At 30.8% G+C, this 23,086-nt stretch overlaps 2 protein-coding genes across 3 annotated transcripts; both read right to left on the reverse strand.

The window, feature by feature from the left end:
• Positions 1–247: 247 nt before the first annotated feature.
• On the reverse strand, positions 248–1,392 carry LOC106771552. The gene is made up of 2 exons (XM_014657547.2): positions 1,238–1,392; positions 248–1,153 (listed from the first exon to the last, which is right to left on the reverse strand). The coding sequence occupies exons 1-2, from the start codon at positions 1,292–1,294 to the stop codon at positions 542–544; spliced, it is 669 nt and encodes a 222-aa protein (XP_014513033.1). The 5' UTR covers positions 1,295–1,392; the 3' UTR covers positions 248–541.
• A 10,139-nt stretch (positions 1,393–11,531) lies between these two features.
• On the reverse strand, positions 11,532–17,944 carry LOC106769756. 2 transcript variants are annotated; one of them, XR_002669299.1, is made up of 5 exons: positions 15,504–17,944; positions 13,283–13,510; positions 12,987–13,106; positions 11,966–12,021; positions 11,532–11,856 (listed from the first exon to the last, which is right to left on the reverse strand). XR_002669299.1 is itself a non-coding variant. In XM_014655498.2 (2 exons), exons 1-2 carry the CDS (start codon positions 17,648–17,650, stop codon positions 13,495–13,497), a joined length of 2,163 nt encoding a protein of 720 aa, XP_014510984.2. In that variant the 5' UTR covers positions 17,651–17,944; the 3' UTR covers positions 13,210–13,494. The 2 variants fall into 2 exon arrangements, 1 of the variants encoding a protein (XP_014510984.2); XM_014655498.2 differs by lacking the exons at positions 11,532–11,856; positions 11,966–12,021; positions 12,987–13,106 and having other exon boundaries at positions 13,210–13,510.
• Positions 17,945–23,086: the final 5,142 nt, after the last annotated feature.

Below are 23,086 nucleotides of genomic sequence, written 5' to 3' on the forward strand. Positions count from 1 at the left end.
TAAAATATTACTCATAATTTCTCATGTTTTAACATGGGATGTAGACTATCATTTGGAATTCCAATATTTCAAACAAGTAGGAGGACGCTTAATTTTATCTTTGATAAAGCTAAAAAATAGCATTTTAAGTGTTTTGTTAATTTGGAAGATCTATAATATGATTATTCTATTGTGAATAATAGAATGCACACGTTTTGGTAAGAATCGATCTTCTCCTCAATCTTCTCTATGGATTTTATATTGAATGTCCAACAGAAATAGAGATTTTATAAGTAAGATTCGTATACAGATCCTCGTGACTTAAAAGGTCATAAAGGAACCTTCGGCGAAGGTAATCCAATTAATCTGACAAAGTCTCTGTTTCTTTAGAACACACAACATGTGTTTACAAAACAATTTATCCAATATTTATGTTTATAATTTGGTATATACATTGTAGAATAGTACTTACTAACTCCTACGGTGCTTCATATATCAGAAGCAAGATTTAGCACTCATTTGTCAATGGTGAATTTAGCAGTATATATATTGATGCATATGATTAAGCTTGGATGACTTTCCTGTGAGGAGATCTGACTCTGAACACATGTTCTTCGCCTGTGCATTTATCTACCTTGACAACCCAACGGCTTTTGAACTTTCCCATTCTGCTTCCATGCTTTGGACTTGTTTCAGTCATTCCAAATCTAGTCACTAGCAAACCTTCTCCTATGGGAAGAAGCTGTGTTTTTGATCCACATGCCAAGCAAGACTTTCTGCAGCTAAATGCATTGTACCCCACAACCACTGTGCCATTTTGCTTCCTACCCTCTTCAACTGCTTTCAAAATCTCTTCGTGCTTCTCAAGGTTGCAGTCAATCAGAACAAAATCTGCTACCTCATCATATTGCTTTAACAGAAGCTCCTGAGCTTCTCCTACCATGAATTGAACTTTATGAGAAGCCACTCCCAAGGCAACTTTTGAGGCTCTCAGCTCTTCATGCCCAGGGACAATACAAATCACTTGGCCACCAGTTTGATGAGCAGCAGCAACCAATGCAAGTGTGGTGGAGTCTGCTGCACCACCACATGCCACAACCATCAGTTGTGCATTGTTTCCTGCAGCAAGTGCTGATATGAACTCAGCCACATCTGGCTCTTTGCACTTTTGACCCTGAAAAATATATATAATAACCCAAAGATCAGATCATGTAAAACTTTTTAAGAAGCTTGTTTTGAGAGAATCATGAATACTCACCATTTTCAAAGTGCTGAGATAGGCCTTTGTGGCATTTTCTGCAGACCAGCAAGCCATGATTCAATCTCTCGATTGCTTCAACTCCTCTGAGGGTTTTCTGAGATATGATGCAAATGATGAGTGCCTTGGCTTTCGTTCTTGTTCTTATAAATATATAGGAGCAACCAAGGGATATCGCTGGACATAGTGGGTCATGTGTCATTCCAACTAGCTCAGACACAAAAATATTATATGATAATGCAAAATGACATGTACGTACCAAAAAACAAAGCTTAATTGATTTTGTCGGGTTTTCAGTGTTGGATTGTTTACTTCAAGATTGCATTAATCAATTACACATAATAAATTTTCTACATTAGTAAATAAATTAATAATCATGGGTTAGGATGTTCGTACACTTGCTCTCATTTAGAAAAAACCTGTCACTGAGAAAGAAAACAGAAAACAGTTTTATTTTCCCCATTTTTTATTATAAAGTTACATTAAGATTTCTTTCACATACACACATTCTAGGACCTTCATCAATCAAACCGTATATGGAAAATTTACTATATAATGCATTATTTGGGTGACAATTTGAAGTATTTCTATTTAGTATTTTCTTCTGATTGGGAAATAATAACTTTTTACCAAAACAATGGTTAAAATTATGCAAGTGTACAAAACTTGACCAAATATTTGTTTTAATATTTACAAATTATTCATTGCCTTATGAAACATGAGAGTTTATAAGGGTAGTAAGAAGTATATAACAAGAGACAAATTTCCAAGAGAGTGAGAAATACTCTCCATTTCATTCTCATTTTAAATTAGAGAGAAAATTCTTTTATACGTTATAATCATTTTTGAAATGTTTATTTTTTTTATTTTTTATAAAAGTCCATTTAATTGGCAATAATTAAGAAGCCCTAATACGTCCCTTCATTCAGTTTCTCCGATTTTCTTGGATTAGAATAAATAAAGAGGAAAAGATTAATTTGAGATTTGGAAAAAAGGGAAAATGACAATCAACACATGATACATATATTTTCCATGGCAATAAACAAAGTAGGTATATATAATTCATTAATTTAATCAATTTTTCTATTGACCAAATGGAGCTTAGGTGAGCTTCCTGGACATTGGGACAACCAATTATAAAATGTTTAGTAATAACTTTGGCTCCTAGTTAAAATCATTGCTCTATAATCAAGATTCCTATTTATTTAGGAAACACATATAAATAAGCCTTTTTCACAAAGCATAATTATAAAACTAATTCTCAAAAGTTAGAAGTTGAATCTCAAAAACTAGTAAAAAATTATCCAAAAAACTAATTTTACAGTTTTGATCTTAAAAAAAAAGCTCCCTTAAGAATGTGTCCAAAATTATAATCACCAATTTCCATATCAGTTGCCCAGTCTTTCATCTTTCTCACAACTCCTTTATTTGGAAAGGAATCATATATTCAACACACAGTCACAGTATATTTTGAACAAACTTCTTGTATTTCTTTTAAGGAGAATAAAACTGAAACTTTTCATAGATTAAAACCAAAATGAAGAATTTAAAAAATTGGATTAAGCTTATATTTTTTTTTATTACTTTTTTTGTCTTAGAAACGCTTTTATGAAAACATGTTTAAGCAAATCCTAATATAAACATCTCTTCGAAATACTCTTTGAATCTTGAATCATCATGCCATTATAAACCAGTTTTAAAGCAATGAGTTATTAGAGAAACAATTAAAGATCATAATATTAGGGCATTATTTATCCATATATGAAAAGACAACAACATAGCATTATACAATATGAAAATTCAAACGAATTTGTTCCTATTAATGTCTTGGACAACCCACTAAGTACTATTTAGCTATTAGGTGAGGCAGAAAAGAACAATCACTTTTCATGCAGACAGAAGCACATTCATCTGTAATATGCACAGTGTTTTGTTTGCATGGATTGTCTGTACATTGCTCTTGCTCACAAAGTTGTTATCACACTTTGGATTCACGCATGCTATAAATTTATTGCATCAGGAATTGGGTCCTCCAGAGTTTGGAATTCAAATGCCCTTACAATTTTGAACAAAATGAAAACAAGTTACACAGCACATTATGTTAAAGAAGGCTTTTAGTTTAAAAATGTATAAGAATATATGTTAATTACAGCCAGCATTACGTTTGCTGCTGTATGATGATGATGACCATGCTACATTTACAATGTAAGCAAAATATCAGACTTTAATTTCCAGTAGAAAAAGAAACTGAGTTTTAATTATATAAGTTTTATGTGCAACATAGGAAAAGGAACCATACATTGAACAACCATTAACAAATCTATTAAATAAATAGCAGAATCTCTTTACAAAGTATCTGCATTATGAAAGATATATAATATAAAATCTATGTACAGAAAGATGGTAAACAACAAATATCTAAATACTAAAAAGGAGATTTTTTGTTTGAGTTTTAGGAAAAAAGAAAAGCTGATAGTTTTGAAGTAATGAAGTTTTGGAAAGAGAAAAGCATGAGGATTATATTAATAAAGAAGAGAAAGAGGAAGTTGAAAGCAAAGTATAGAATTGGTAGACCCTAGAGACATGCCAGCAGCAAACACCCTCAAGAAGATAGAATTAGCTGGCTATGGTACTTAAGAAACTCTGTTTGATTCTCTATGCATTAGAGAAAGCAAACAAAGATCTAGATCACATTCAATTGCTTCCTCTGCCACGAACATTGTTAACAAGGCTGAGTAAATTTTCTGTCTACTGGTCTCTACTTCCTTAATTAATCTGCATTATAATAAGATGCCCCCCGTTTGTCTTATTCTGCAAAAAATAATTGTCAACTTTCTGTAGAAATTTCCTTCGTTCTTCTCTTCCAAAAGAAAATGTTTGATATTTGAAGAATCTAATAAGATAAGAATATATATATTTTGAATGGGAGAACGTGGGGTTCTGAGAAAATGACGCAAAAATGAATCGATGCTAAATTGAACACACGTATACAATCTAGAATTAAGTAAAGTGTAGAGATAAAAACGAAAAAATGATGAGTGTAGACAAGTTGTTATGGTTGAATAGTTTTGTTTTTGGTGTATCCATGGAGGGGACATATTTTTATGGGCGTGCATACTTCATTCATGAGGTAAGTATGGTACCTTATCTTCTACCATTGTCATCTACCGAGTGTAATTTATGCATGCATGTATCTACCACGTGTAATTCAGACACGATCCGCACTACAAGAGGGGAAAAAGTTATTGAAAGACAAGAATAATAATATCATGACATATTTTTACATTCATTTGACAGAGAATATAAAGATAAAATGGTCTAAAAAGTGTAAAGTTTTATAGTTTTTCAAGAAAAAAGAGAATAAAAAGTAAGTAAATATAGTGTCAAATGAATGTAAAAAATTTATGTGTGAAAGAATCATTTATCGAAAGATAATATATTTTGTTTTGTGGTCTTTTTATATAAAAAAATAGTTCTTTTTCACGTACATAACATTTTTACATTCATTTCGTATTATTTTTTCTTATTTTTTATTTTTTTTTTCTTGAAAATATACAAAAGTTTATATTTTTAAGATCATTTTATTCTTATACTCTGTGTTAAATAAATATAAAAATATGTTAAGATATCCTTAATATATATTATATTAGTGGTGATGAGCTCAGTCATATGAATGCATGACGACTCCAAAATCAAAAGCGGTAAGAACTCTACAAAACTTGTATGTAAATTGTACGAAAAGGTGTAGTTGTGACATAAATGAAGGTGTCATGACGGTCGACAATTTCATTTTTTCAGAAATTAATACATGTCTACCATTGTTCTCTAACCAGATTTTAAAGTGGATATTAATCAAACTTATACTTCTTTATAAAAGAAAATAAAACTGATTAGTATTCTTTACAACATTAAATACTCTTGGATAAAAGTTAATATTGAATCTTTACTCATCCTCCACTATTATTTTCACGAGTTTTCCACAAAAGTTTAAAAGATGCTATCATCCCTTGTTCTATTAACAATGAGTTATGAATTCCTTTTGTAATGTGAGTATTTCAAAGTTTTTGCAACCTACAAACACATTCTTTTATGAGAAATGATTCTTTGACGCATTTAAATTTTTTACATTCATTTGATACTATTTTTATTTTTTACTTTCTTCTTTCTTGAAAAACTACAAAATTTTATACTTTTTAGATCATTTCAGTCTTGTATTATGTGTCAAATGAATGTAAAAATGTATCATGGTATTATTATTCTTTTTTTATTAATTGTTTGTTGTATATAAGTTAAGTCTAAAGATTATTTTTGAAACACATTCAATGTTTTTACATCCGCGATCTAAATACATTCAATGTCACCTAAATTATCTATATTTTCAAATATGTAGTTTAAATTATTCACACTTTTAAATACATGATCTAAACTACCCACAATTTTATAAATTATTCACATTGTTTAAAACAAATAAACAACCTTTTTTCTATACATTATGGATTAAAGACAAATAAAACTAAAAAAAATTGTAGTTTATTTCTATTGTAGACAATTATTTTTAATTGTTATGTAATTGTTGTCTAATCTATAAAACGATGTGAACTAGTTCTTTTTTTCGGCCGAGATACAAATAAGAAAGATATGAGTTTCATATAAAAAAGTTGTTTTCAATATTCAAGTCTCAAGATTTTATACAAAACTCAATTCTTAATTTTAAAACTTTGATATTTCGTGCATAGTCTAATAAGATTTTCTTAAATTTAGGAAAAATTGACACTATACATTAAAGATGTTCTAATTTATAATTAAAGAAGAAAATGAGATAAAAATTTTCTCTCCCTCAAACTCAAAACACATCCATCCAACTTGAAGAAATTGCTTTACAATGTTTTTTCGGGCTTTGCTTTATTAGCCCTCTAAATATATAAGCCCATAATTACTAACCTCTTTTTGGGCTGTGCTTATTACGTAGTCCGAATTGAGTAAGCTGGGAAAGGCGGAAATCGGACGGCTGTGAATTGAACAAGATTAGAAGAGTACGGAATCTTGGGTCACCACGGGTAGAAGACAAAAGCTGAGGCCTTTTCTTCCCGTAACTTTATAATTTATAATTAGATCCCCATAATTTATTAAAATCACTATATTACTCTTTGTAAAGATAACTTCTGAGTTACTTATTTCAGAAACTTTTTGGAATTTGTTTTTCAGATTTTTCAAAATTTATTTCTGGAAATAAGATTTTAAAAATATTCTAAAATAGGACTTTTGGAAAAAAGATTTCTAGAATAAGTTTTCTAAAATGTATTCTAGAACAATGTTTCCGAAACATAATTTAGAGAAGAAGTTTTCCATAATATATATGAGATGCTTTTCAGAATAAGTTTTTCAGAACAAACTTTTCAAAACAATATTTTCCAGATTACATATGATATGTTTTAGAACAAATTTCCTGCAACAAGTTTCTAATGAAACCTACCCCTTTATTTTTTCTCTATCTTATGTCGTCGATGGAGACATTTGCTACAGCAACAAGGTCCAGGTATAGGGAGAGAAAGTACTTTAGTCATTTTGCTTGTAGTATAGGAGGGCAAATAGTAATCATGGATGTGTAGAAAGAAAACAATGTTGGGTTGAGCAAAATTTGTTGGACCATTTTAGGAAAAATGAAGCCATGGTTTGTAAGTTTACAAGATAAATCCACAAAATCAATTTATAAAATGAGATTTACAACCACTTATATATTATAAATTGACATTATCTCTAGTCGATGTGAGACTTCCAACATTGTGTTATTATAAATAAGTTATTTTTGTTAATCAGTGTTTTTGTTTAAATTAAATATTCTAAACTTTGAATATTGTGTTGACAAAAAGAATGATGGAGAAAAAAGGAAGAATATTGGTTGGATTTGATGAAGAACACAAAGAAAACGTTGAGAATGAAAGCAATAATGCAAGAAAATGTTGTGCCGTAGCAAGCAAGTTTACATGAAGGTTTTAAAAAGCTAAAGTCGTTGAGAAGGTAGCTCTCACTGTCCTCCTTTGCTGAAAAAAGCTTCGTTTTCTGATGACAATTTTTTTTAATACACAATCTTTGGTCTCAAATGATTAACATTTTTGTTGTCGTAAATTGTGTATCACTTTGTCGCGTTATATATGCTTTTATGATGAAAAGTTGTTATTTTTGAAAACTAGTTCTAAAATTTGGCCTTTGAATGGGGCCTCTGGGTTATACTATAATTCTTGAACAACAACAACATCAACATATGTATATTTTTTGAACGAAAACAAGATCCGTGATTTCGCTTTCTTTTAATCATGCAACTATTTTTCATCTACAGCTAAAGAAATGCAGAAAAAGAGATTTAAAATAGTATTTGAGCTTTTATACGACAGAAATTATTGAATATGAACTAAAAAGGTTTAGAAATTTATGATGAAAGAAAAAACGTTCACATGTGGTAATGATTATGGAATAGGTATAGTTATATATACTAAAGAAAAATGATAGGCATGCATGGATATTTGGATAAGATTAGAAACTATAATGAAAGAGGTGAAGGTGAGAACATTAGCATATGATTAAAGTGGTCCAATGGAATATATGTTATTTTGGCAGCCAGTTGTAAGCATTGCTTGGGACTACAGCAATAATTACAAAATTTTCAAAATACACAAAACATTAACAAACACACAAACTTTCTAATCATCATCATTCACCTTAAGTATCATTAAGTAAGGTAAACTTGAGATTTCATTACTGCTTAATTTCTTCTCTCTTTTGAAAGTTAAGTTCCAACCAAAAGGGCAACATTGTTTTACGTCAAATTTTACTTTCTTCATTTCTCTTTTCTATTCTATCTTTCAGAGTTTTTAGTTTCAAGCATATGTATTTATTTAACAAAGAAGGAAAATTGAAAAATTGAGCATAACTATGGAGCTATAGTATAAGATTAGGTCGTTGGTTATGTGGAAAAAAAAAATATAGTTTTGAGTCTTATTTATTATCTATTGACTTATCGAAGAAGAGAAAGACACAAATATTAATGAGATTTGAATCCAACCATAAAAAAGATTGACATCCGTCTCTATATAAAATCTCAAGGTAATAAATTAATAGGTCTTTCATCTTTATATAATACTTTACTTTTTCATTCCTATCTAATATGAAACTTTTACTCACTTTTATTTTTAACATATTCAGCATGAAATTCAAAATTAAACTTGAATTTTCAAGTAAAATAAAAACTTGTTTTTGGAGGCTCGAAATGAAAAGGTTTTCTTGTCTAAGATGACATATTTTATGTCATAATGTATAAAGTTGATTAAGATAAGTTTTGATGTAAATCAAGCTTCAAATTTGAGCTTTAAGTGGGGCCTCTGATATAGGTCAATGCTTGAAACTTGAAAGTGTATTTTCTCAATGTAAAACAAGATCCGTGATTATCTCTTTTCTTTATCATAAAACTTCTCGACAATTGGAAAAGTAAGTTGAGATTATATTATATAAATAAACTAACTTTATGCTTCAGAAATTTTATTTCCAATTACAATGAATCGGGTAAAAAAATCTAAAGCTGTGAAATATTGATACGAGAATCCGCCATTTAATAAAAATGGTACTATTTCTTTATAAAATTTATATAGATGGATGAATAAGTTTTATATTTTATTTTACATTTTTATAATTAATAAATTAGATATATTTAATTATGAACTGTGAATAGTAGAGGAAAAAATAATTGTTTTGAGTACAAACTATTCATAAAACTTTTGTTCAAAAAAACACTTTAAATATTTCAGAAAAAAAAAACATTTGACACTTTTATACACACTTCACACATTATATATATATATATATATATATATATATATATATATATATATATATATATATATATATATATAAATCGGTGAGTTGAAGTAGGTATTATGAAAGGAATGCAATATCGAAAAAAGTCGAAGAATTTAGATGACTAACATAAAAATTTGAAATTATCACACAACCATTAGAATCATATAGGGGAAGCTAAGGTTAAACTAATAAAAATGAAAAAAACATATTGAAATTTGAAATTTCCTTCTAAACCTTAATGTCTTTTTTTTTTCTTCTTAGCATGTATTTTCTTGAACGTTCTGTATTTTAAAAAAGAAAAGTTGGAACAGAGCATTATCTTTGAAGAAGAAATATGCAGTATAAAGATCTGCATCCATTGCTTTCAGATTGAGGGTATAGTAAGCTATCAAGTGGGAATGATTATCGATTTGTCACTTTCCCAAAGTAGTTTAACCTAATTGAGTATTGAAAATCTTGTTGATTGGTGATATCATGTGTGTACTCTCAAATTGGACCCATTCTCTCATGCAATCAATGTAAAATTTGATGATATATGAGTAACAAAGAAAATAGTATATGGCTATACATTTTTTTTTTTATTAAAATGGGACCACTTATACAAGAGCCATTATGGCAAAGATTGGTGGGAGAATCAGAGGATGAGAAAAAGAAAGAAAGATATTTGATGCAGAGAAAATTGGCTTGGCAATATTTGTAGGGCCAGAAGTTAAGTGGAAACTGCAAAAGTAATCACATACCATGTGATAGAAATTTCACACAATGCCTTGTACTTAAAGCAAGTGTAATCACTCAAATAACAGATAATTACATCATTTAATTTACTTCTTCATCTGTCATTAGTTACAGCAAAATTAATCTATATTCACTTTAACTATTAGCTTAAGCCAGGGAGAAGAGGAATCATTAATTGAATTAATTTAAATTAACCATGTTTTGAGTAATAATACTAACAGGAGCTGGTCAAAGTATGAAAAACAGACACCTTTCTACTACATCACAGTATTCTATTTGGTACAATCCACCAAACATAGCATCATATCATATGTCATTGTTTCACTCTTTGAAACTGATACTTTATCTCTTTGAAACCAGAGATTGAGACCTGAAACCAAAGGCATAGAATCGAAGATGTATCTTCCATTCAAGTTGAGTACCGTCCTTAGAATGGCATGATCCTTTAAGAAATAATATAACATTTCTTCACAATAAATGAATTGGAATAGTTTAGTAGAAAATAGTGTGGTATGAAAGCCAAAAAATGCAGTGGAAAGTTTCCACTCTAAAGCAGACCCAGAAAAAGTAACTTTCCTTAAAACAAACTCAACCTACTATACATCCAAATTAGCTGAAGTAGTTACGAACAAAATAACAAAATAATAAAATAAAGGTAACTCTCTTGTCTGGTTATTTAAAAACAGAGCATGTCATGTCTGCATAATTAAGCATTTGAACTCTATATTTGCAGCATTATTATTGGAATCTTTCTTTTTCTTCTTCAACCAAAATTATGAGAGAAGTGCTTTGCCAACTGTGTAGCTGTTTGTTTGCATGTTTTCTCATGGTTTCCTCTTGCACAAAATATGAAAGGAAATTATTGTTTGATGTGGGAAACCAAACAAGTACTAAAGCTTAAGAAATACAAAGGAAACATTTCAAACAATTTGTAACAGCATGGAATTTTTTGGTGAGTTACATTTTAAAGAAATCCAAATTTTTATTATACTCCATTCACCTCTCTCTCTAATACCTGTTTGGTGGTGTGTAATAAAGAGTCTCCATTCCCCTCTGTTTTTTAAGCATAAATATGAAGAAGGATGAAACCCAACGTGGGTTGGGGAGTTTCATTCTTTAAGTGTATACAGTAAACAATTTTACAGGAATGCAATCACTGTCATCCCAACACATTTTAAATTCAAACCTTCCCAAATCTTAGGTGCAAAGTTTACATGCTCATTATCCTATTAGCAACCACACTTCTTATTTATTTATATTTACACTATTATTAAAATCATATATATGCAATAATAATAAATTAATAAATTTAATATATATTTTATAGCTGTATATCTACTTTTTTATATTAAAACAATATTTCTCAAAAATATAGTTTTTCAAATTTTATTAAATAATTTATAATTTAGTGACTATAGTTAATAAAAATATTTATTCATATTTAAAACTTCAATTCTCTTATTTTTAGCATATTATAAAATACCACTTGAGTAATATTTGATTGTCTTCATTTTTTTAAATTTTGAAATAATTAAAAATAAAATAAAAATAAAAACAGATGGTTTCCATGGTTACTTAACCTTTTTCTTTATCTGACTTCCGTGATAATCAGAAACACGATAAAGAAAAATTGATTAAAAACAATAACAGTGGAATGTTTAGGTGTCAATACTACACAACATACCACAGAAATTGTAGAATACACATGTTTCTCCGTTTCTGCAACATTTTCTTTACCAAGGTATATTTCTTACAAGTTTGATTAATCCTTCAGGCACTGCCGCGACCAGGGGCAGCCTCCCCAACAATTACCTTATGCAAGATTTAAACTTTGATTCTCTTTATAAAAGATTGGCCTACCTATCACCATACCCAAATTTGAAACAGGAATTGTGTCAATAAGAGGGAGAAAAAGAGGTATTGAAAAAGAAGATTAATCATGAGGGAACATGAAAGTGAGAAGACTATTACAAAAAGATGTTCCTGTGTTCCTGTGCTCCTGTGCTCCTGTGTCAATCATCACATTCTGCTCTCTAATACAAGAACCAGACCGGAATGAAAAAAAAGAAATTATACCACACAAGCAAAGAACTGGCCAAAATAAAATAATTTTTTTTTATAAAATAATAAAAACAGAAATACCTTTGAGTTGGTAAGCAGTCAGAGTTGCTTGCCTTTGCCGACATGAGCTACTACCTCTACACCAAATTAATTACAAAGTTAAATCAATTATCAAATCAACAATACAGTATTTTACTGTACTAAAATCTGCTGATAAGTTCATTCTTCTTACGTAACTTTTTCATTTAGATACTTATTGAATATTTGCCAGTGATTTGAGGAGGCGCAGTAAATTACAGCCATGAAGTCAGAGGAGAAATTCTAACATGCACTTGTCTATATTTTATACACAACGTACAGGTAACAATGTAGATGATGTAGGAAATAAGCTCTTAAACGTTGAAGATAAAGGATAATGATATAATAATTTTTTTTAACAATTTTTTAATAATAAATTATGTATCACTATTTTATTAGGATGATGATACTTTGACAACACTTTTTGATAATTTTTTTGATAATAGAATATGTGTCATTACTTTAATGGTCTTTTTGAATTTATGTTTAAAAAACGGACTAATCACAAATTATATCGTATGTATTGTCAAAAAGTTGATAAAAAAATGTTGTTAAAAAGATTTTTTTTTCATTTTATTAATCTATATATTTAAAAGGAATGAATCATAAATTAAAAAAAAAATATTATAAAAAAATTGTTAAAAGTATTTTTTACTTTTTAAAACTCTTGTATGCATGGATGGACCAGCACAGCCATTTCCATCCACAATATGATAAAGAATTTATTTAATAATTGACAAAAAGAAAATTGAGGAATGCATGCATTAAATTGATAGTGTGTGTCATATGTCAGAATAATCTTTACATCAATTTCTCAGGTCTGCAAAAGTATGACACTAAAAAGGAACTAATGTACGTATGATATGACTACGACAATAAGGGTAAAGAGTGATCTGAGATGTCATCACCACCAACTCTAGAACTGCCATGGTGAAAAATTAGAATAATCCCCTGAATGTACATGCAAAAAATGCTTTTATTATGCAGCTTATTGAAATATTATCCCCTGACCCATATTATGCACCTCCTTATGCCGACAGGCTTCCTTGCTTTCACTTTGATTTTCTTTCCCTATACTCCTTGTTTTAACTTTCTCCCAAACTTTTTAGCAATCATAGTAAGCCAAACGGTTCGTTCCGCAAACCTACAATTTTCAACGTTAAGATAAACAGTTAACAACAGGCCCTCATTAGAAAAGCTTATATTATCACAAAAGATGGTTTTCATACCAAGAGCTGTGGGACATTAGCTTAAGCCAAAACAACAGGAAAAACATACAGAAACAGAGAGTGGATTGATGTAAAGGAAGGCCACTCATACCTCACTTTTCTTTGACCATGACAACCAAAGCAGTGACATGGACAGCCACTTCCACCATGGTGGGCCTCACCATTTGTCAGAAACAAACACTCCAGTAGATATGCCGGATTATCTATGAGAAGTGCTTCTGCGGCCACAAAGATTCCTTCTCATGTTCTTCCGAGGTTGACCCACGTCACGACCAAGTCCGGTTTGCTACCCACCCTACTGCTTCAAGCAATGCCACCTCTGCAGCAAAAAAAGAAGTAACATTTAAATTTTCGGGGCCTGCTACTTTTGTGTCATTTTGTAGTTACCATCAACATGAAAACTTTATCTAACCAGAATATTTAGTGGCATATGTAAACCATATATTCTGTGAGACCTGTTTCCCTATTGACGTGAATATTATGAATGCCAACAGTTTTCTTGATAGATGTGGTCTTTAGAGCATTTCTTATTAAAAAAAGTTCTTTAATTAAGCAGTGTTTTTCTTTTATCTTTCAAATAGAGGACATATAGATGTAGTTATGATTGAATAAAACTAGGATTATTCTTATAGATATGGAGTATCTTTTGTCCTTTAGATTTATCTGCAGCTATATTTTTCTTTTCAGGAGTTCAAAAGAAATTAGAAGGGGATGGTTGGTATTGTGAGCTTGTTGGAAGAAGAATCCTATACTTGAATCAACTTTTGAAGGTGAGGCCAAAAACTTGTCTGCAATAGGTTTCCACTTCACAATAGCGAAGCAATCACGTGTATCAACATTCTTCTAAGAAAGAGGGAGACCAAGTGATAACAAATATTGTTCAGAAATTCTTGCACATGGAAGTTGGAAATTTCTTGAAAATGGACTTATGCTTTGTTACTGGCTCACACTGTTTTTTGTTCTTAATATCTGTTGACTTGTGGTGTCAAACTTAAAGACAAGTGATTTACTGAATACTGTCTGATGATAAGAACACGATAATTCTAGTATAGAACAAAATATGAATAATTGCTTATATATGATGACCTTCTTTGTCAAGCAAAACTTTTGAGGTATCTCTAATTAGATAGTGCATGAATGTTGAGGTAGTTTTGAACTTGAGCAACACGAATAAACTCTTTTTTGGTAGAGAACTCAAACTCCTATATCGAGCAATTTTGTCAAAACAGTTGGACCTTTTGGTCAACTGAATTCCGAAACTAAACGTGAACAGTGTGGCCTTTGGATGTGATAGAGGTCAGTTGGTCAAACTGTAAGATATTTCATCTTGTTCTACTCAAGCAATTGATCATGACAAGCAGAATCTACACAATGCATGGTGTTATGTCATATCAAGACATGAAGCATCAATTAGATGCATATACAAAAGTCATTGACTATTGTAGGATACCTTTTTCCACTTTCAAGTGAGGACGTTAAGTTAAAAGCTCCTTCCACAGATCTATGGTCTTTTAACACAAAAGGAGTAAATTGCTCCACTCACAATATTTCCCACTGTCGTTGTTATGTTTTTTAATATTAAACATCAATTCAGTGTGCTTTAAATTTCCAAGTATCTTGCTTCTGCGCTTGTTTGGTATCAACATCATATCAGTTTTAACAGCTAAACACGAGCCACAGAAATTTAACGATAATAATCAGTCCAGAAAGATGCTGAGACTGTGGTCAATATTTCAACCGATACCATAGGCATTTACAGAGCTTGCAGCTAGCAGTTAATCTACCCAAAGTGAAATAAAAGAACAAGTTGTGGAATAGGCCTAATGCATGTCTTGGTGAATATTTCTGGCAATTAGTACTTCGATATTCACGGACGAGGCAGAAACTAAGTTTGAACTTAGTTAACTGTGACCAATTTTATTAATTCATTCACAAGATGTAATGAAGCTTAGTTTTTCACGTTATTATAAAGTATAAATTAATTTGAGAATGTGGCTCAAAACAATTCCCATTACAAATTATTCAAGCAGACGCTTGTAGCATACTTCCTGAGTTGTAGTTATGCTAATAAATTAGAAATTGTTGCTCTAAAAGCCTACAAAACCCAAGTAAAAGATGGAAAAAATACTGATGATTCATTTGAATCAAAGATGACATAACAGTCACGTCTCTTCCAATATCTGTTTTTGTTTCTCTCACAAGTCACGAAATATTTCACTTGGAATAAGGGATGGTAGAACAGCTCTGGAAAAAAAAAAATCTGAAAATCCTAAAATTACAGAATTCTACAGAGTTGAAAAGAGGCACATTACATTAGGGGTGTATCGGCAAAGACGACAGCCAGCATGCCATCATCACTACTTTCCATGGCAAGCAGTTCTGCCTCTTTCTCTTCCTCATTGGAAAAATCTCGTCTTTCAAGCTTGGCATGAGCTGCGATATATATCATTTTCTGAGCTCTTTCCAAGGAAATTCTCGAGTGCTTCTGAGCAGAAAGCTTCCTGATGAAAGAATAATTACTCTTAAACCCACATGAGGTTGCATGCAGAAAAATGAGCCTCACTGCAAGCTTCCGTAGGGATTTAAATTCGCTGAGGCAAGTTTCCCAAACAAGTCTACTGCTAAGTGGATTTGCTACCTTCATCTTCCCTGTAATGGGGTCTTGTTGTTTCATCTGCACAGCCTGTGCATAAAGAGGGTCAAGCCCTTCTGATCTCCACTTCATGAGCTCCATCAACACCACATGAGCTTCTTCTCGTGAAGCCAGCCTCGTCAATATCTTATCGACATCTTTCTCTTGTTCACGAGTTAAGCACTTGAACGGAGGAAGGTACTTTCCACACGCATCTTTAATCAAGTAAAGAGGATCAAGTATAAATGCAGCTGACCATGCAGGGTGATAATTCTTCCTGAATCGATTTTCAAGTATTTCCTCTACGGGTTCAACCACAATACTGTACTTAACACACCACTCCTTCACCTTGGTTCTAACCTCCTCCCAGAGAGGCAAACACCGACCAACCAACGGCCTCTCCGCCTCAATGTCCTGAACCACTCCTCTGATGAGCTTCACCAGCGAATAAACCGCCTCCAGTTCATTCCAGAATCCCTCACTCTGAACAATCCCGGCAATCTCTCTGGCCAGTGGGTCCTCCATACAAGCCACCTTAAACGCGTCCTCCATCACCACCATTTGGATCACGGCAGCACATCTCAGGATGTCCTCCAGCATTGGAAACACAGACGTAAAATCCTTGAACACGTTACATTTGGGAGAGGGAACCCGAACCAGCCCAGCACATTCCAGTTCCTGCATTCGGTACCTTAGAAAACTACCCCTAACTTGAGACTCGGTGTTGATAAAATTAGCAACCTTGAGAGAATTCTCGGTGACAACCCTGAAAAGTGGTAAGTTGTTGCTAAAATCCTTGATCAAACCCGTGAATCCCTGAACCTGACAAGCAACATTCACCATCCAATGGTTCTGAACCTCCAAGTTCCTCAACGCCTTGCCCTTAAACCTGTCGGCAACAATCCCAACACACCTCTGCACATCACTTCCACAAACACCCTTCACCACCTCCCACAAAATCTCCTCAGCATACTTAGACGACACCACCTCCCCACCAAGCACCACCTTGTGGAACACGCTAGTCCCATTGGGAAGGTTCACTATGAACTTCGCCACACCATCCTCGCCCTTCCAACCATCACACCCCACTTGAAAAAACAGTGCGTCTCGGATTCTAGCTTCGGACTCGGCCTTGACCGCCCCGAACCTATCCTCGAGCCTAGAACAATATATCTCGCGTCTCAACAGAGTCACCGGCAAACCCAGCTGGGTGAGAAAGGACTGAAACTTGGGGTGTTCAAGAGAAGAGAGAGGCACAGAACCACAAGACTCGTAGAACCAATCTGCCAATAATTCAACAGCGGAGTTAACCTGGTCCTGGGTCAACTCAGGAGGAGCAACATGCGACAAATTCCTAGGACTCTTGAGCTTCTTGACACTATCCTCGAAAACCGCGAGAGCACACAAATCATCTTTCCCTCCAGACAACATCAAATGCTGAACGGAGCGGTCCTGATTCGGAGAGGCTGAGGAGGAGGTTCTCTTTCTGCCGTTGTTGGAGTGGGAGAGGACGGTGGAAATAGGAGAAGGTGAAGGCAAGGAGGAGTGGTTGAAATTGGGACACGTACCACGCTTGAGATGCTCAGAAGCGGTTCGAGAAGGGTTGGAGGCGGAGAAGAGAGAGTCGCAGAGGGAGCACTTGAGCTTGACCGCGTTGCCGAGGAGAGTGGGCTCGAGATGGGCCCAGTACCACGCGCCTTTGCCTTTGATCGCGCGCGTGCGCACTGTGAGAAGGCCCTCGTAGCGCTTCCTAACCGCCCTGACGGCAGCGTCGGGGTCGGGGTCGGTGGAGGTGGAAGGCATTGAGGGAGCGATGGTGGAAGCCATCGGTGTTTAGCAGGCGTGGGAGCGGTGTTGTATCAGGAGTTGCATGTTGTTGCAAGGTGTTTGAGGAATTGTGTGAATGAAAACGAACAGGAGCTAGATAGGTTTGGTTTAGTATATATAGAGTTGGTGTTTGGAGACTTTGATGCATTGCATGGAAATGGAGAGAAGAGAAAGAAAAACGGAGCATGGGTCCATGCGACTACGTGTCCTCTTCTTTTTGGGTTTGGTGGAGCGTATAAGGAACGAATCCCGAGTCAACCAAATTTTGTATTTTTTACCATGCATGCCCTTCACTTCTCTTCTATAACAAAATAAAAGGAAAAAGAACCGATTTTGTTACAAAATAAAAGAAAAGAGAATCGATTCTAATATACGTGAGAATCAGTTTTGTTCTTACTATAACCGATTATATATAGGATGAGAAATACTTTTTAACCCTATAAAGTCTCTCATTGTTTCATGCCTATTCATTAAGGTAAAGTCGTTACAATTATTTACTAAATACATATCTATATTCTAAGAAAAATTCAATTTATTATAATAATTATCAAAGAACATAATTTTCTATTTTTCCTTCACGAAGCCATCTTAGGATATCGTTATTTCAATTCATTTGTCTGATTTCGGTAGCACATGCAAACTTGGACTCCATTTTCCAAAAAACAAATGCTTTTTAACTTTCTTTCTTCATCACAACTGTTCTTATCCCTATACTACAGTCTTTATAGTTTTATAAAATATATATTGTGTTTATTATTTTTCACAATTTTATTTTAATTAATCAAACAATAATCATTAATAATGTTTAATAATAATAATAATAATAATCTTTAGATTAAAACAAACATTACTTTAAGAATTATTATTAAACAAAAATGAATAAAACATGTCATCAAACTTTTATCTGCAATAATTAATAGCTAAATATTTAGACTTTGATACTAAATAAATTTTATTCTTTATTTATTATTTTTTTTTCAAAATTAATGAATAACAAATTTTTAAAAAAATTATTTTAACTCGTCCAAAAATTATTTCATATTATTTTTAATATTAAAGACAAGTTTATAATTTTTCTTTTCTATTTATTAAGTTTTTTTATCTATTAAATCAATCAAATCTCTCACAAAATTTTATAAAATTTATTTTAAACTCATTCACTTTCACTCCAAATTTCTTAAAAGAAACAACACACTGTTTACCTCAAACCAATCCAAATTCATTTATTTACTCCTTTTCAAATTCATCATGTCCAAAGAATACATCTAAATGATGAAGTTAAAATTTTATATGATGAGATTAGGGTGGCTCTCTCACTTTTCCCATTTTTAAAAGATAATTAAAAGCTAATTAACCTGGAAAAAAAAAAACAAAGAAGACAACTTGAGTTAATCCATCTTCAAATTAATCGTTGATTCCTGAAGTTTATAATAATTCATGTTTTTTATTTAATTTATATTAATAATTATATTTCTTTCATTCTTCACAACACAACTGAATCCACTGCTAACCTTTATGTTAACGAGGAAGAATTAAGACGATGATATCTTATTTTACTTAATTACTATTTAATTATAATTTAATTTTAAAAACTTTAAGTAAAATTTACATCTAGTTCTAATTGTAAATTATGTCTCATTATGTTTAAACATATATATTTCGAATGTGAAAATAGACAATAAATTAGATAACAGTCTAATAACAATCTAATAATAAATAAAACAATAAATTTAACAAACAATTATATTAGGTTAAAAAATAAATTTTAAATTTAATTTAACTTCACAAAATTTATTTATAATTTATAAATTCATTCACTTATATATTATAAATAAATTTTATCTTTATCGGGATGAAATTTCAAAATTATTAATCATGTTTATTATTTAGCTGCCAAAGATAAATTTGAATGAATAATAGAGGATGTTGTTAACAGTGGTGAAAGGTGGATGAGATAATTTGACCTAAAGCAACACATGTGGTTGTTAACAATAGACTTTACAAGTATTATAAGTTGTAATGTCTTATTCGTCTTTACAGAGAAGATAAAGAAGGGTAAGGACGGTATTTTTGTGTTAAATAATGCCTATTTTTTGTTCATTATGTATAATATGTATTCCGATAATTGACTTTTATTTTCTTCATTCACTGTATTTCCTTTCCGTTTTTTTTATCTCTTTCACACCAATTATTAATCACTTAATGTTGAGTAAAACTTAAGCCAATCCATTCATAGTCTTGCAATCATAGCTGTAAAAATTAACAATATTAGCTTTATAGTTATTAAAATATTTTATCTACTTTCGTCCATTAAATGACTAACTTCATAATTTGAATGTAATTTATATTATAATTTAATCAAGTACATACTAGATCAAATATTTCAATCATGTTTCTTTCAGTGCCAGTATGAAATGTATTTCCATTCTCAGTTATAAAAATTACTAAATAAAATACAGTGATAAGTAACATGGTATATCTATATATACTCTTTTCTCTCCTATACATATAAAGATCCATTTCCAAACCAATTTCTCTAAACTTACTAAATGAAAATTTTTACCAATTTAAAAGACCTCTTATTAATGGAGATATTTATATGTATATAAACATTTGTTCGACTCTTCTTTTATCCAATGTGAAACTTTGTTTGTGCACTCTAACAAAAATAACATTCAACAAATAAAACTAACTATTTGAAATATAACAAAACATTAAAGTTAAACAAACAAAAAAAAACCTTAAATTTATTACTATTAGGGATGATAATGAGTCAGATTAGGTATGGATAATATCTGTCCACTATCCGACCGACATAAAAAAATTATACCTATTACTTATTTCATTTTCGATTAGATACTTGCTTAAAAAAAATTTTCAATCCATATATATATATATATATATATATATATATATATATATATGTGAATATTTAAAAAAATATATATTTTTTATGAATTTTTAAATAGGATCCAAATTAAATTACAAGATAGAAAGGATAAATATTATAATAAAGTCTTAAAATAATTATTTGAATTACAATAATTTCACATAAAAGCAAAACAAGTTACAGGTGCCAAAGGATAGAATTTTGAGGGAGAAGATAAATTGGTTATAACACGAAGATTATGAGCAAAGAGCCAACAACCCCCCTTTCAAAACAAAGTGCAAAGATCACAGTAATATGTAGGCATGAGATATATTGAAAGTGGGACTTTCCAATTCCTATACCATGTAATGAATGGATTTGATGGGGGAAGTGTAAGAATATTTTTGTATCTCTCCAATTCCTATGTCATCTAACGAATGAGTTTGATGGGAGAATTGCAAGAGTTTATATACATCTCATAAATTATGATAATCCAAACATTTGACGTTTACATGTAAAGATATCTTTAATTAATTTAGGGTGTTTTATGAAATATTAATAACAAAAAGAAATCTTTAGATAAAATCTCAACAACAACTTAAACTTAATAAAGATATCTCATTTTCTTAATTTTCTTAATGAGTAACAAGTATATGTCCATATAAATAATGTGATAACAAAATATGACATCTTAATAAACAAATACTAAATTACATATCTTAATGAACAAATATTAAATTATTTACTACTCGCAAGTACTTATTATCTACAAATACCAAAATATTTGCAACAATTTTTATTTATTGATATATGTTTTGACACGTGAATATTTTTGTCATCTTGATTTATATATATATATATGAATGAATGAGTTTTTAATATCTTGTTGTATTTTTAGACTATATGATCTGATGGAAAACAAAAACTATATTACTTGTTATATCGGTGGAGATCATGATATCTTTACCAACCATTTGGTTGTAATAAAATTGACCTTGCTTTCTTCGGAAAAAAATTATCGATGTCATAATGTTTTGCAAGAGAAGAAACATTTTTACCAATGAACAAGGAAATTGAAAGAACTGCTTAACCAGATTGAAGTCTTTCAATTCAAAATTTAAAACATGCAGTGGCTCAATAAAAGATGCATGAAACATATGAGAGAATTGAAGTTTAATAAAAGTGATTTATAGTTGAGTCTCACGAATGAACAGAAGAAATAAAAAACAGTTTATTAGAAAAAGATGTAGATGATGAGTAATATAGTTAGATTTTCATTCCGTTTATAGACATATTTAAAATTGTTAAAGGAGGAAGCAAGTAGGTGATAAAAAAAGATATTTGAAAGGAATTTTTCAACTTTTTTGGAGGAATGAAAAAGGCAGCATGGTTGATGGGATAAAAAAAGGTAAGATACCCTTCCCACGTATTATATGTGGCCATGATTAATTATCATTATTGTCGTAAATGATTACACAATACATATTACCACATGTGTATCTTTTAAATATTGACCTTATATTTGTTATCAACAACAAAGGTACATATAATAATTCAAGCACCTCTTTTCCTTGTTTGGTCCGGAGATTTGGCTTTGCAAAAGTCTAATAATTATAATAACTTTTTTTCTACGATAACTTCCCAACATTCCATGCCTCAATAAAATATAAATTAGCGTTTCCAATTAATCACTTTTCTTTGTGAAATTTGAAATGATTAGTGCGATCTACGTTTTAGATTATGTCGATAATGATATATTTCATATGGGGTATGTATTTTTGTGTTTTTACTAGCAAATTATTTTGAATGTTCCCTTTTTATTTTATAGAAATCAATTGTATAAATATCCACTTGTGGTTAGACTAAATTATAAACTTTTATTAATTATTTATTATTTTTATTTCATTAACGAATAAAAATACAACGATTGACGGTTTATATGTTTGAATTTATCTCATTAAATTTAATTTTTTTTTAATTAAAAATTTACTATTTATCACGACTATAACGTATGACGTTATTACCGTTAGTAGTGTCCACTATGATCACAATGCTAAAAATAATAATAAATGGAATATTGAGAATAACCATATTAACTATATATTATTGCGAATGTTTAAAATGTACGCATGTTGTCTTTTAAAGTGTAAAAAGCGCATGTTGTCCTTTTGAAGAGTCCAATCTAAACAAAAGGAAGTGGAAATATGGAGAGTGGTAGTGGTGAAAAGGATACGATACAAGATAAAGAAAAATAAAATAAGAATAAACTTTTATTCTTGAGTTTGTTGTGCTCGATTTTATTATTATTATTATTATTATTATTATTATTATTATTATTATAATTAAAGTTTTTAACTCTTTATCATGAACCAAAGTTTTCAAGGTTTTTTTATTCTTTGAATTAACTATAAAACTAATCACTAGTTAAATTTAAAATTCACTTTCATTCTTTAATTATGTGTTATCAAACACAAATTCTTCGTAAGCTTAATATGTTTATCATTAACAAATTTTTGTAGTTCTCCAAATTTTCATTTACGGTTGATGAGCATATTTAATATTATTAA

The sequence above is a fragment of the Vigna radiata genome, chromosome 8 (assembly GCF_000741045.1).
Source record: "Vigna radiata var. radiata cultivar VC1973A chromosome 8, Vradiata_ver6, whole genome shotgun sequence".
Lineage (NCBI taxonomy): Eukaryota > Viridiplantae > Streptophyta > Magnoliopsida > Fabales > Fabaceae > Vigna > Vigna radiata.

Coding starts and splice junctions, on each gene's coding strand:
- LOC106771552 (XM_014657547.2), bottom strand. CDS start 1,294: ATGGCTTGCTGGTCTGCAGAAAATGCCACAAAGGCCTATCTCAGCACT. Junction 1,154..1,237: donor ATCTCAGCACTTTGAAAATG/GTGAGTATTCAT, acceptor TATATTTTTCAG/GGTCAAAAGTGCAAAGAGCC.
- LOC106769756 (XM_014655498.2), bottom strand. CDS start 17,650: ATGGCTTCCACCATCGCTCCCTCAATGCCTTCCACCTCCACCGACCCC.